Source organism: Triturus cristatus, chromosome 3_1, assembly GCF_964204655.1.
Source record: "Triturus cristatus chromosome 3_1, aTriCri1.1, whole genome shotgun sequence".
In the NCBI taxonomy this organism is placed as follows: domain Eukaryota; kingdom Metazoa; phylum Chordata; class Amphibia; order Caudata; family Salamandridae; genus Triturus; species Triturus cristatus.
Window position 1 is genome coordinate 802,551,240 of NC_140583.1, and position 15,166 is coordinate 802,566,405.

Consider the following 15,166-nt stretch of genomic DNA (forward strand, 5'->3'; position numbering starts at 1 on the left):
GCACTTGTAATAAGTTGGATGGGCTATCTGTCACATTTGTGATGGAGAACCTGCCTGCCAAGGTCTAAATCAGGTCCTACCACTTTTCTCAGGCCTCTCTGACTCCCCATTCCAGCTTAGTTTACCCTCCCTATCGCCTCTCTATCAATCCCCTGTCTTGTTTTCTGTCTCACTACCCTTCTCCCATTACTCTTCCTTTTAATCTCCCGCAATCTCGCCACAGCCTACCCAGTTTTACCACCACATTCCACAGCATCCCATTCCACCCTCGCATTCTAGAGTTTTTCTTACAGTTAGGTATGTGTGCATGATCACCCCTTTTTCTTATCACAAATGTTTTTCTTTACTGATGTTGTCTATTTTAATCCTACTGCTAATGTTATTTTCTTAAACATAACCCAATAACAACTCTCACTCACAGAACTTCACACTTCACTATAACAAACCTTCAACAAAGGGATTCAACAGTTGGACAGAGGCTTAATTGCTGTATTTTTAGGTCTCGCCTACGAAGCGCGCATGCGCTGCTAGGAGACCTTTAGCCGTCGTGCAGCTCTTTTTCAAAGCACATACTCGTGCTTGTGTCGGCATACGCCTTGCGGGAGTGCGCAGCGGTGCGCCACAAGCACGAGTATGTGCTTTGAAAAAGAGCAGTCTGCTCTCCCCAGCGCGCGCGCACTACTCGCGGGTGCACCCCTCCGCCTCTCTCTCCCACTGCAGCCTGCACGCTTTTTTTTTTTAACTGTCCGCGCGAGGCGCGCGCTTGTCTTTTAAGCTTGCTTCAAAAACAGTTGTAGGATTGTAACACTTGCCAAAAAAGCCCAGCTCTAACAGTAACTGGTGGCGACTCGCATTAATTCAAGGCACTAAAGCGCGAGGCGCGCGCTTGTCTTCTAAGCTTGCTTCAAAAACAGTTGTAGGATTGTAACACATGCCAAAAAAGCCCAGCTCTAACTGCAACTGGTGGTGACTCACATTCATTCAAGACACTAAATATTTAACATTTTTTGTCAATCCGGTCAGGTAACATTTTATAAAATGAGTGACACGAAGTGAAGTCTCAGGAAGGAGAACGCACTAGCTGCCATTTCGTTTTCAACACGTTAAAACAAGCTTCCAAAGAAAGCTATAAAAAAGGTTGACTTCATCTAAAGAATGCAAGAGGAACTTCAGAGAGACGTTTACAGCATGTATGCCTTGCTCTATCACGCCTCTGTGTGGTTTGTCTTGTATTCATCTTATTCCACGGAGGGAAAGAAACGATACACAGAAGAAATCAAGCTCCAGCACCAATTCAGAGCTTAATTATTAAAAAATGCATTAAAAATAAAGTAAGTGAAGGTATGATAAGTTTTTCTTCGGACTGGAAGTTGGCAGGATTGTCTAATCCATTGAGACCCAGTCCGGATTCCACTTAATCCCCCTCTTCTTCCACAATATTACACCCCCTTTTCTTCCACAATATTACACCTCCCGACTGCCTCACTCTTGCAGTTCTTTTTCATCTTTACTTTTGTAATTGTTTTTTTTGTTTTTCCCCTCACACTTTTTATGTCTCTGACAAATATAAGCTACAGTAGGAACAAGTATTTGCAATGCAATAGGTCTCGCATTTACGCAAGTTTGAGCTATTGATATTGCAAATAATAATGGCATTTTTTTGTTGTTGTTTGAAAAACATAAATAAAAGGTAGTGTTATTTACAATGCCAATAGCTGAAACTCTCGTAACTGAGAGACCTATTGCATTGCAAATGCTTGTTCTTTTTGTAAAAACAGAGATTTTGCTAAGAAGAATACATATTCACATTTTTCTTTGCCTTGCAGCCAGAACCACCAGCCAGACCTACCCAGCTGGAAAAAAGAGCGGAAAGAGCCAAAGAACAGTGGGCAAATCCCAGAACAGAGACAAGTTTGAATAACTTGATTCAGGTAGTATAATCCTTTCATGTTTTCCAAGAATATCATGTTTTAAATACCTCCCTATAAAAAGTAGACAGAAATTCTACTACCACAATATCACTAAGGTGAGTGTATATAGATAAGTGTAGATTTGGTATTTTTAACTCCACATACATTTACTTGGCAGTATATTTCTGAAAGGCGCATAGATGTGGTGTAAATCTGCACTTACCTATATTTAGTTACCTTCACAATATTGTACTAGCAGATAATCGGGTGTCATATTTCCGTAGGGCGATATTCTTACATAACCATTCTTTCAAAGTTGAAGTCTCTCTTAGTCAGACTAAGATTAAGGGCCTAATTATGAATTTGGTGGTCCTCCAGCGGTGCCGCCACCGCGCCGTCCGCTGGAGGGCCACCACGTCCGTGGTGCACCCGCCCACCAGAATACAATTGTGTCCATGGTGGACGGTTGGTGCAGCAGCAGTTTGATGGTGGTGGTCTGTTAGGCTCATGGGAGAGCCTAACATACAGACTGCCTCCATGAGAGCACTGGCTGCATGTTCCTGCATGGTGTGGCATGCATGCCACACCGTGCAGAAACCTGGGGTGCAAACCAGGGGGGCACAACATGTGCCCTCCTGCATGCACCCCCAGGCTGAATGCCCCCCTAGTTGCCTCTCCCCCAATCTTTTCATGGCGGGCTCACCGCCATAAAATGGGCGGTGGAAAGCCAACTTGCAATAAGCTCGGTGGTGCAGCAGCGGCACTACCAGCATACTGTTTCTCCAGACCAATGTGTAACCGCCACAGGATCCTGGATCTCCAGCAGACGCAGCGGTCCTGTGTCATTCCAACCACCACACTCATAATACCGCAGGCTCACCTGCAGTGTGGCCGTGGTCGGACCGCCAATGCAAATTCAGAGGGCCTATAAACTAATAGTCTGTCTCAGTGGCAGACCAGCTTCCAAACGTGAATAGTATTTAGAGATCAGAAGGCACAATGAAACACAAACTTTAAATTCCCTTAAAACAAGACTGGGATGCACAGCCATGTATCTGGTGATCCGTGGTGTCCTTCTCACTGCAGAACTAGAGAATGCGGACATCATTTTGGTGTTGGGTGATAAGGATCATACTCCGATTTTGCTTTCATTTGAAAGTTTAAAGGGTCTCATGCCATGTACCTAACATAACCTATAGAATCTTCTCATCCATGCCAGTTCAGGGACCACTTGGCGCAGCATCACTTTTCATTACCTACTCTTTGATGCAGGATGGTCTGTTCACTGTATTATATCAAATCAGGTGTTTACATAGAGTGAAACTGGCAACCAGAATGCTGAGGAGTGGGGTGGGTTTTAGGGAAGGATTCACATATTGTGTACAAAAGAATAATAAGAGGATGTCCCAGGCTCATGCTAGATTAGGCCATTGGGCAAGGTTTTGGTAGGATGGTGTTTATGAGGGATATGTTAGACGTGACCTTTTTTGCAGGGTTATCCTGATACTTTTTGACTTTCTCTGCCTATTTTTCTGACCTTCATTTTGTTGGCTTTCGGGACTCTGGAGACTTTACCACTGCTATTCGTTGCTAAAGTGCATGTGCTCTCACCTCTAAACAATGTATGATTTGTTTACACCTGTTTGTCATATTTCATTTACTTTTAAGTCCATTTTAAAGTGATATCCCATGCACCCAGGGACTGTAAATTAAAGGCTGCTGGTTGGTCTGCAGTACTGATTGTGCCACCCACAGATGTAGCCTTTCAAACCTGTCTCAGGCCTGCAACCGCAGCGCCTGTGTGCGCAGTGTACTGCCACTTCAACTTGGCATTTAAAACTACTTGCCAAGTCTTAAACTCCCCTTTTATTACACATAGATCACCTCTAAGGTAGGCCCTAGGTAGTCTTATGGGCAGGGTGCTTTGTAAGTAAAAGGTAGGATATGTGTTTTCACGTGTGGCATTTCCTGGTATTGATAAACAGCCTACTTCGTTTTTCACTTCGGTGAGGACTACTCCTCTCATAGGCTAGCATTGGGAATTCCCTTATATATTTTTAAGTGGTAATTACTGATCAGAAAGGAGTGGCATTGCCATGTTTGGTATGTTTAGAATAGTGGTGCTAACCCCTCCTTACTGGTGTAGTTGGAATTTACATTACTATTTTTTTTAATGGCACTTTTAGAAAGAGTGCATTTCTCTGCACTTATGATTCTTTGTGATTTGCAGTCTGCCTCCAATACACATTAGGCCTGAGTGACAGCTACACTTTGTGCATACTTTCCAGACAGTCACAACACAGGAAGGGCTGTCTGTGACAGGGGTTACATCTTGTATGTCACAAAACATGTCTGGGATGAACACAGATTGATGATTTTGAATTATGAAATGAAGGCTCGGGTCCAATTGTATTGAAAGTTGTTGCCTCTGCATTTTCTTTGATTTTGCAAGACAGAAAGTGATTTAAAGGACGAAAGAGAAAGGGAGTGGGAAGAGAAAAAGCTAGAGAGGCAATGAGCAAAGGAAATAAAGATGGAGAGTAAATTGTGAGGAAGAGAAAAGGAAAATGAAAGACAGGGACAGTAGGATAGGATAGGATAGGATAGGATAGGATAGGATAGAATAGTCATTTATATAGCGCAACGAATGCCGAAGCGTCTTGGCGCTGGTAGGCAGAGAGGGAAAGACACCATCTTCAGCAACGAGTCTCATCAAATAGCCATGTTTTTAACCGTTTTCTGAATGCTTGATGGTTGTCTGTTGATTTCATAGAACAAGGAAGCTTGTTCCAGAGACCAGCAGCGTGGAAAGAAAACGCCCTGCCGCCCCATCTGGCTTTCCTTATCCGGTTTATCTTCATGAGGCTTTGGGTAGTAGACCTTAGTACCCGGCCCGGAGAGTAAGGAATAAAAAGCTTCTGAACATCCTTGGCGCCCCCTCCAAATACAGCCTTATGTACTAAGCATATAGCCTTAAAGTCTATACGCTGCTGAATCGGGAGCCAATGTAGTGTTTTGATTCCGGCAGAGATAGATTGATCTCTGGGGACATCTAGCAGAAGTCTTGCAGCAGCATTCTGCAGAGTCTGCAGCCGCTTCATCAGAGTCTTATTTATACCTAACAGCAGGGCGTTGCAGTAGTCCAATCTGGATAACACGAGAGCCACTACCACCGTCTTGCAAAGGTCAGGTTCAATAAAAGGAAGAATCTTCCGCAAGGTCCTGATTAAAAAGAAACAGGATGACGCAAGGTTACTGACATGTGCTGAGAAATTGAGCTGGTTGTCAAACAGCACGCCGAGATTTCTAACTTTAGGCACGGGACAGGGCCACTTCCCCGCCTCCACCGGCCACCAAGATCCATTCCACACGGGGCTGCCCTGGCCAAACTCTATAATCTCCGTCTTCTCGGTGTTAATTTTCAGGAAGCTATCCAGCATCCAGCCCCATAATTTCAGACAGGCAGCTATGAAAATTGGAAGCCATGTCATTCGCTTGTTCCGCAGCCGAAACTATGAGCTGGGAATCATCAGCATAGGAAATTATGGTGAAACCATATTTCCTAATGAGCTTGGCCAAGGGGGCTACATAGATATTAAATAGCGTTGGTGATAAGGCTGAACCCTGCGGTACCCCACAAGGCAGATGGAAAGTGTTTGACTGCAAGCCGTCCCATAGTAGACTCTGCTCCCTGCATTCCAAAAAAGAGGAGAGGAGGGACAATGCGGAACACCAATCTCCTGAAGCATCCGTATGAGAACCCCGTGGTTTACGGTGTCGAAGGCATCCGACAGATCTAACATCACCAAGACTGCCCTGCCTCCCCCGTCCACTATGCTACGAATTTTCTCTGCTGCCACCAGAAGTGCTGACTCCGTAGAGTGTTGAGCGTGGAAACCGTGCTGAGAGGAGTCAAGCAGATCATGGGAATCAAGATATTCCGTTAAAGAACGGTTAACTCCCTCTCCATAATCTTGGCCGCCATAGGGAGTGCAGCAATTGGACGGTAGTTCTTTAAAATAAGGGGATCCAGAGTAGGTTTTTTTAGCAGTGGTCTAATTATTGCCCTCTTCCAACTTGAAGGATAGCTGCCAGATTCAATTACTTGATTGATTAACGGGGACAGCTCCTCTGCAATCAGCTCTGCCACAAGATGAAAAACTGATGGGGGCAGGGATCCAAGGGTGATCCTGATTTTGTTAAGGTGATCAGCCTACACGTTTCCTCCACTGTAATGGGGGGAAAGTTACTAAGGCCCATTTTGTCCTTAGGGCTAGTTTCCTGCCTCTGGCCGCGACACTCCGAGCTGGGGAACGAGCTCATGAAGTCGTTGTGAATTGCCTGTACCTTGTCCTGGAACTATACAGCCAATTTTTGGCATGTTTCTAGGTCAGGCCTATATGTGCTATCTTGAGGGGGCTTAGAGAGAGCAGATATAGTCTTAAAGAGCTCTTTGGCCGAGTTACCGGCCTCCCTAATCTTAGTCGCAAAAAAGGCGCTTTTGGCTGCAATTATTGCTTGCCTGTAGGCTGTAAGAGCGCAGTTGTAATGTTCTTTACCCTCAGCACTGTAGTCCCTTCTCCACAGACGCTCTGCCCTCCTACAAGTGCCCTTCTGGGCCTTAAGTTCTTTATTGTACCAGGGCGCGGATGGTTTGGTTCTTCTGGAGCCAAGCAGCAGTAGGAGTCAAGGAGCAAGAACAAAGGAGGGAAGAAAAAGGGGATGACATAAAGCTCAAGTGAGCAGGAAGGGGGTATTATGATGAAAAGGAGGGAAAGGAGAGCAAGGAAGAATAATGACAAGACGAAAAAGGAAGGGATAGAAAGAAAGTCTAAGAAAGTGGATGGTGAAAAGGGAATGCAGAGGGAAAGGAAGTGTGTTATGAGAAAGGATGGATGAACAAGAGCAAGGGTGGGGAAAAAAAAGGAAGGGAGAAATTGGCAGGTACAGGGAGATGAAGATGAAGGGGTGGATTAAAGAAAAAGGGTTTGGGAAGAGAGGGAGGGAGTGAGTAGAACAGGCATGCATGGGTGGTGTAGTGAAGTGAAAAAGTCAACCTTTGAGCCTCCGATCCATTTAGATCAGACACAGAAATCTGTCTTGTCAACCATGCCCTCCTTGGGGGTTTGAATTATATTGCCTCAGCTTTCACCATGGTAAACCTAGCATCTCTACTCCACATTCTCATTTCTCTTCAGGCCACCTCTAGTGTGCTACCCTAGGCTGCAGCACGGCTAGGCTGGGCAGTTCCGCAACAAGACAAATCTCTCTCTTACATTCTGAGTCAGCACCAGATTTACAGAGATGTTCCTTCGATTTTAGGAAGATGCAGCCATGCCGGATTGCAGCAAGAAGTGAGAGGCCGACATCCATGGACTGAGAACAAGGCGCAAATAAGGCTTTTTTCGAACAAAGTGTGGGCTTCTTTGACTGCGATCTTAACTTAACCTCACATCTTCACCTAAGATTTAGAAATGTTCCAGTCAACGGGGCCTGTATCAAGCAAGCAAATCTAACAATAAACTTCTACGACCACTCTTCAGGCAGAGTCCCCAGCTGACCCCTCACATCAGAGACAATAGTTTACAGTAACATAAAATACTCGAATAGGCCACATTACATCGCATGTGTTTATAACGCATGCCATTACAACGCGGTCATTACAACGACTTGCTGTGGAGAGGGCACTGGATTTTGGAATAGTATATTTACTAGTCCAACTCCAGTCTTTGCAACAGTAGGAAAGGTGCTGGATTTTAAATCCAACACCTTCTGCCCCCTACAGCAAGTCGTTGTTCTGACTTGCGTTGTAATGGTATGCGATGTAACAACACGGTCGTTGTAATGACAGCATTATAATGGTATGCGTTGTATGTGGGGTAAATGATGTTTAGCAAAATACTCATATACTTGGTTTGGGGTACAACAAAAAGCCCCAGAACAAGTCTACTAACATGTAAGAAACCGCGAGCACTGCTATGAACACACCAAGTTAAAGAGTGTGAGGGGCCAAAAAATGGACCGTGTTTCCAAGTCCCCCTCCCACACACACGCAGAAAACCCCCAAACTCTGTTGAGCATAGGATATACAGGAATTTGGGCCAACCTCTGCATGCCACTTTATAACAGAAGACGAAAGGTTCAAAACATATCCTGAGATGGCAGAGATCAAGAACACCTGCATACCAGTAGTTATTACCCCCTACTTAAGATACAAATAAGCCTTGAAAAAGCCTTGGGCACCCAAGTCACTCCGGGTGAAACATGCCTTGGCTGACTGGAAACATTGAAGATGTAACATAAAAGCACTGAACTAGAAGTTCTAAACAAGAATAAAAGTTTGTTTGAAAAATGTCTGATGTTATTCTACCCAATGCTATTAATATTGTGTATTTATGTACTGCTGAAAACGAACACACCAAATGTTCTATACTGTGGTATGGTCTGCATATGCTATGTGATTTACTAAAATACTGGACTTTTTCTGCTTGAAACACTACTTCACAACCTCTGAACAGTGACTGCACCATAAATCCAAACAGGGGGGATCACTGTTCCCCACTTATCCAGGTAGGTATTTAATGTAATAAAGATTTGTGGTCCATGGCACATACCCAAATCTTAGCAGGCTGCATCACACTGCAAGTGCATACTATGGTAACAGAATATTCTTTAAATTTGTGTTACTATAGCTGACCGGATATATATATCTTTAAGGTATGTAGATGGGCAGTTAGGTTGAAGTAAACCTTCAATTACCTATATATGTTCCCCTTCTTGATATTTTGCTCGGAGATAGTTTTTGCCATTATATGGTTGCTTAGTTTAAAAAAAACTCAACTGACATATAATCTGAGTCATGCATCACTCACAAACACGGCCTTTGAACATTGTTCCCTGGTAGCTAGTGAACTGGTTATTGTGGGACCGGAAGAGGTTGTTGGGGGGGGGGGGGGGGGGACGTGATCATCCTGGGGATCTTTCCAAGTACCACACCCATGAAGATCAGATAAACTCTCAGTGGTGCCAGTGGTGCCGACCAGGGCGGCCAGATCAGTTCCACCCTCAGCGGCTGCGGCGTAACAGTGCATGCCTGTGCAGATCAGCGGTGCTCCACCGTAGTCACAGTCTGGGTTGCACAGAGACATGTTTATGAAAAGGCTGGACAGCACAAATTCAACCTAAGAGGGTGAATATAATGCCTAAAGCAGGCCTGTGTGAGTAAAGCTACACCATTGTGCATGTATGAACAGTGGCCTGGCTGCCTGAGCTGAACTTTGCTGGGCCGAAGATGTCACAGCTGCTGCGGGGGTAACTCTTCAGCCTGGCAAAGTACTTGGAGGACCTCCCCTCAAGATGAGGTGGAGTGTCAATGATAGACCCGGGACTGGGCGCTTCTGTTTTAAGCCCTGAATTATCCAGGGCTGAGTGGCTATCGCTAATACCTCGTCACAGAGTGGGGTGGGGTCAGCAAGCCTCACTGACACTGCGACGGGGTAGAGACTGCCGCATCCTCTCACTGGCTGACCGAAAGTCAGCCAATCAGAGGAGGCAGAAGTTCCAGCCCTCCTGAAACCTCTGAGGCTTCCCTCCAGAGACACAGCAGGTAAGTTTTATGTTTTGTAATGTTTGGTGCATGCATGTGTGTAAGTATGAATTTATGTGTATTTGTGAGTGTGTGTTGTGAATGGGTGTGTGTGTGCATGTGTGAATGCATGGATCTGAGTTTGTGTATTTGAGCCTCACCTGCTCTTCCCCTGCTCAAATGACCAGCCGCCACTGATTATGACTAAGCAAGGCTGAGTCAGTGAGTATATTACGCAAACGTAATCTGATCTGGCTGCCTCACTGGGATATTTCATGTAAGAGTGTAGGTTACAGCAACATTGTGGCCTCAAGCTACGTCTACTGTGGAAGGCCAGTCTAATACTTACTCATAGGCACACTGCCTGCAGCATTGATTCATTTAAGATGCCTTCTGTGTCTTACCTTATTAGACCACCTAGCTTCCTTTTGTTTTTTTTATTGTTCAATTCATAGCATAAAAATCAGACTTGATCACTTAAACAATCAAATACAAAAATTAAATTCTACAATATACAAATTAATTATAGTCAAACAGTCATCTCCATATGATCAAGCATAGGTCCCTATATCTGGACCACAATTTTTTCCTCTTCAATGATTTCAAACAGTACAGATTATATTCCAGATTAAAAATATTATAGAACTTTGCCCGCCACATCTCGAAAGATGGGGCATCAGGCTGAAGCCATATTGAAGTGACTCATAATCGTGCCACTGCGACTGCTATAAATACGAGGTACCTAAATGGATAGCAGGCTTGGCCCGCTTTGGGGCCTCCCCAACTCCTGTTAACATTACCTCTTTATAGATATGTACATCCACCCCCAAAATTTCCGATAAAAACTGCTCAATGTGTTTTCTAAGCTGAAGGAGACCTAGACATTCATAGAAAATATGCACAATATCAGCCCTTTCCATAGCGCACCTAAAACATTTCCCATCGTATGCCCCCCACTTCATCATTCTTGCAGGTGTATGATACAGATTAAATAAAGTCTTGTAATGTTGAGCTCTCAGACTTGCTGTCAAAAGAATTCTACCTGCAGTATCAATTGATTGTTGCACATATATACCTTCAAGCCCTAAACGTGCCCGCCATTTACTATCCTGAATCTCTATATCATCCTGCTGTGTTTCAATCAACACTCCATATAATATCCCTACCTTTTTTAACTGCCTCCACTAGAGAATTAGGGGCAATCTCTAAGAACTTGTAATGTTTACATGGAAAACCCTGTATATGTAAATATTTAAAGTACCCCACCACAATATATGTCACCTAATTGTCTGATCCCCTTAGCCCGCCAAAAAATAGCCAGGAATATAGCCGTAGAGCTCGAGAGGGTATAGTAACATATCCCAGTTAGAGCTAACATCCTACGTACTGTTTTCCATACCTTGTATACTGAAATCATGACCTTAAATCATGTTCTCTTAAAATACCTAGGCTCCAAAAATGTAAATAAAGAATTTCTAACATCTGCCCCCATCAGCATTTGATAAATAGTTGGTGTTTCTGCCAGCTGCCCTTCATATCCAGTCAGCAAAATCTGCATATTTTTGCAATAGACATACATAATAATAAAATGTTAAATTCGGGACTGCCCATCCACCCCGGTCTCATGGCAACATCATATATTTCGAAGCTCGACAAGCTTTCTTTTGTCCCCATATAAACCTGTCACATAAAGATTGTAGTTTCAATAATTGTATACGAGTCAACTCCAATGGGACTGCCCTGAAATAGTACATGGCCTTGAGAAGAATACACATTTTAAGGACATTAGACCTCCCGACCATCGAGAGATGTAAACATTCCACCTTATCCAATTGTCGTTGGGCCACAGAGACTATACCTCCCCAGTTAACCTCTATTAGGTCCTGCAATGACATCCTAATTTTGATACCCAAATATTTGGCTTCATCCGTAACCCGTACTTCTCCTGGGAATGCTCCTACAGAAGAGACAATCTGGGTTTTGGATGAGTTCAACTAATATCCAGCAACTTCCCCAAATACCCGGGTCAGGCTCTCTATCTCTACCACCGCTCGCTCTGGATCAGATGTCGCCACCGCTATGTCGTCCACATAGGCTAATACACGCACATGGTGTTGCCCACAGATCCTAGAGTTTATCCTATTAGTTGTTTCCAACAATACTAGAAGTGGGTTGATATATATAGCAAATAATAGAGGAGAACAGGGACATCCCTGTCTTGTCCCCCTGCTGATGTATACCGGAGCTGATTTTCTACCCATTACACAAATTTTAGCCCGAGGGGATTTATACATAGTTTGTATAGCCCTAATGTATCGTACCCTGATCCCTATCTTACGCATGACAGCCCAAAGAAACGGCCAGGACACATGGTCAAACACTTTTTCAGCATCCAAACAAATCTGACCTAGCCCCCTCTGTTGTACATTAGCATAATCGATCATCGCAATTACTCTATTTAGATGATTGACCGTGCTCCTGCCAGGTATAAAGCCATACTGGTGCACAGAAACCAATGGGGAAATTACTTGAGCTAACCTAGCTGCCAGAATTTTCGAATAGACTTTACCGTCTGCATTTATCAAACGACCCTGGCAATTCCGACGGCTTATCTTTCTTTTTGAAGACCACAATATTGGCTTCCTCCAAAGATAATGGCGGGTTCCCGGCTTGCGCTTCCTGGAATGTAGCCAACATATCATCCTTTATTACTTGAAAAAGCATTCAATACACTTCCAATGGTAGTTTATCTGGCCCTGCCGCTTTCCCACTAGCCAATGAACCAATTGCTTCTTCAAGCTCTGCCATAGTTATCGGAGCAGCTAACAATCCCTGATCTTCCTGTCCGAGACCCACTAAGTCCACCTGTAGTAGAAAAACCTCTATGTTATCCTCATTGACTATATCTTGTGTATACAACTCTTTGTAGAAGGTATGAAATACCTCCAGTATTCCTTCCATATTTTCTACTGTATTTCCATTACCATCAACCAACGACACTATTTTTTGTGAAGATTGTCTACCTCGAAGCTTCTGAGCCAGACACCGACCTGTAGCTTCCCCATATTCATACCTTTCTTCTTTATGTATTTTATATTGACCAGCAATTTCCTGACTCCATACCCTGTTGATCTTAGCTTTACAGCAACCAATCCTAGTCTGTGTCTCCTTGACATCTTCTCCCTTTCTTATCGCCTGTATAATCTCCTGCTCTCCTGTCCTTAAGTCATCCAGAAGCCCCTGCATGAAAATCTTCTGTTGCCTTTGTTTAGCCAGCCCGTAACTAAGTGCTTCACCTCTCAACCCCGCTTTCAATGCATCCCATACCATCGGATGGGTAGTAGATTCTCTATTGATCTCTAAAAATTGTGAGGCCCAGATTTCAATATGGTCATTAAACTGACTATCCAGAAGAAGTTTCCTGTTAAAAGTGAATGTCCTATAGTTCATTACTTGACTAATACTAAGGAGGTCAAGTACTACAGGACCATGATCCGAGGTGATCCTAGGCCACACCTTCCTTGTTGCCCCAGCAATAAGTAACCTAGACATAAAGATATAGTCCAGCCTAACTAGTTTATTATGGGGATATGAGTAAAACGTATAGCCTGGGTCGCTGTGATTTACAGCTGTCAACACATCGACTAGTCCATGGCCCTTTATAAATTGTTGCAGCGCCCTAAAAACATTTGGTTTACAACCTGTGTATTTCTCATAATCCATATCCCACATCTTGCCTTCCCATGGATGTTAAAATCCCCACATAATATCAGCGGTGTGTCCCATAAGGCCAAATCCACATTTAAATACTCCAATATTTCTGCCTCGTCTAGATTCGATCTATATACTGTACAAATCACTATCTTACTGTCCCCTACACTGCACTCTGCTATGGCCCACCTCCTTAGATTATCAACCAGTTTCTTGCCCGTCCCAAAGATTCCTTGTCGGGCCAAAATCGCAACACCCCTATTCATTGTAGATTGTCTAGTTGCTACAATCAATGTATATCCAAGCTCATTTAATATCTTGCATTTGCACCGGGGCAGGTGTGTCTCTTGTGTACACAAAATATCAGTTTTTATCAAACGTAAGTCGGCCGCTACTCGTTGCCTTTTATTCACATTGTTCAATCCACAGACATTGAATGAACATATGCGTAGCCTCCTATCGATCTCCTTGGATGTCATTTTTCCTAAAAGCTACCCTGTTGCATATCGTTGCCTCAGAAATCACTATACAAATCATATTAATCCTATTACACATGCTATGAATTGTTTTTTTATTATTAACCCCTTCCCAAATTCCCCCACCCCTTACCCCAAAGTGCCCACCCCACTCTCCCCCACCACCAGACCCTCCCCCATGTGCCCTTCCCCCACTACAAAGGCAAGAGGGCCAATCGCCCTTGTTATGTTCGGTGAGTAGCCCACCCAGTGTTCACCTATCCCTCAACATAATCCTAGTTTCAAGCCTACTATCTTCACTCCCTTGAGAGGATACCCTTGCTGCCCTTCCTTAACGCCTAAAAGATAAGTAAAGCCTCCTCTCTCAGATCTTATTTTTGCTACACATAATAACAGAAGATCAGGCTGACCATTACAAAACCAGTGATCTTAATTACAGAGTCTGGAAATATTCATTGGCTGCAATCTCTGAGGTGAAGAACCATGTTTGCCCCAACCTTAAGTGTGGCCAGGTTTAACAGAAACACTTGCGCCCCCTTCTCCTGGAAAGCGTTGATTAATTGGTGCATCTGCCAACTTTTTCTCAACTATGAAATGGCACTAATAAGCTCTGACAAAAAATTGTGTTCCCTTCCCCATCCTCTTCCTGTCAGGCCCTGCCAGATCGTATATCACCTGCCGCGCCCAAAAATTATTCAGGGGTATCAAGATCGCCCGTGGTCGCTGTTCAGATTGTCCCGCTTTCGCTACTCGTTGCCTAAATGGGAATCTGTGCGCCCTTTGTACTTTCAATGTCCAATTCCACTCCTTTCATTCTGGAAGAGCCTCTTCAAACAATTCCACCACAAATGTACGGGCATCTTGTCCCTCAATCCCCCTCCGGCACCCCCAAAATTCTAAGATTATTTCGAAGCAGCCGATTTTCCATATCTACAAGTTTGATTTAGACGTCGTCTTTATTGGCCTTTATAGCTTCTGTAATTCCCTTCCGTGTCTCCATCTGATCTTCAAGCGCAGAAATTCGTGTCTCTGCTTCAGACATTCTCTCTGTGAAGTCGTTGCATGTTTTGGTTAATCTTCTAATAGTATTTTGAAGCTTGCTGCAGGTCGTATGGGTTTTCAAATTCTCTGAACGCGTTTCCAACCTATGGTCTGACAGACAACTAAAAATTGACTCAAGCGATATTTCTCCCTGTACTTTTTCAACCGTGCTACCTGCTGCCTGGTCAAAAAGATTAATTCCATCTGGAGTCATTTTGCCTGAAGAGGAAAAGTCCCATTGCGGAAACTTCATCGCTTCTACACCAGACCCTCCTACTTTAGTTTCCTTACGCACAGTGAGTGATTCTAGACTTTGTGGGCCCGATTCACAGAACTAACTTAAGACAAAATCCTAAACTTACTACTTTTGGTATTCACAGAAGTTAGGATTTTCTCTTAAGTTTATCTTAAGACAAACTTAAGACAGACTTAAGACAGACTTA

The 15,166-nt window shown here is 43.9% G+C and overlaps 1 protein-coding gene across 2 annotated transcripts in view; it reads left to right on the forward strand.

The window, feature by feature from the left end:
- The window catches only part of SPP2 (secreted phosphoprotein 2), an 80,537-nt gene extending 72,275 nt beyond the window's left edge, over window positions 1–8,262 (forward strand). The window contains exons 6-8 of one of the 2 annotated variants that reach the window (XR_014978908.1): window positions 1,827–1,931; window positions 7,233–7,566; window positions 7,696–8,262. Coding sequence is in view for 1 of the 2 variants with exons in the window: in XM_085645109.1 (XP_085501235.1) it covers window positions 1,827–1,921 (95 nt within the window). In the remaining variant the exon portion in view is untranslated. Of the gene's footprint in view, window positions 1–1,826; window positions 1,932–7,232 lie in introns of both variants that reach the window. The other variant, XM_085645109.1, reaches the window with a different exon arrangement.
- The last annotated feature ends 6,904 nt before the right edge of the window (window positions 8,263–15,166 follow it).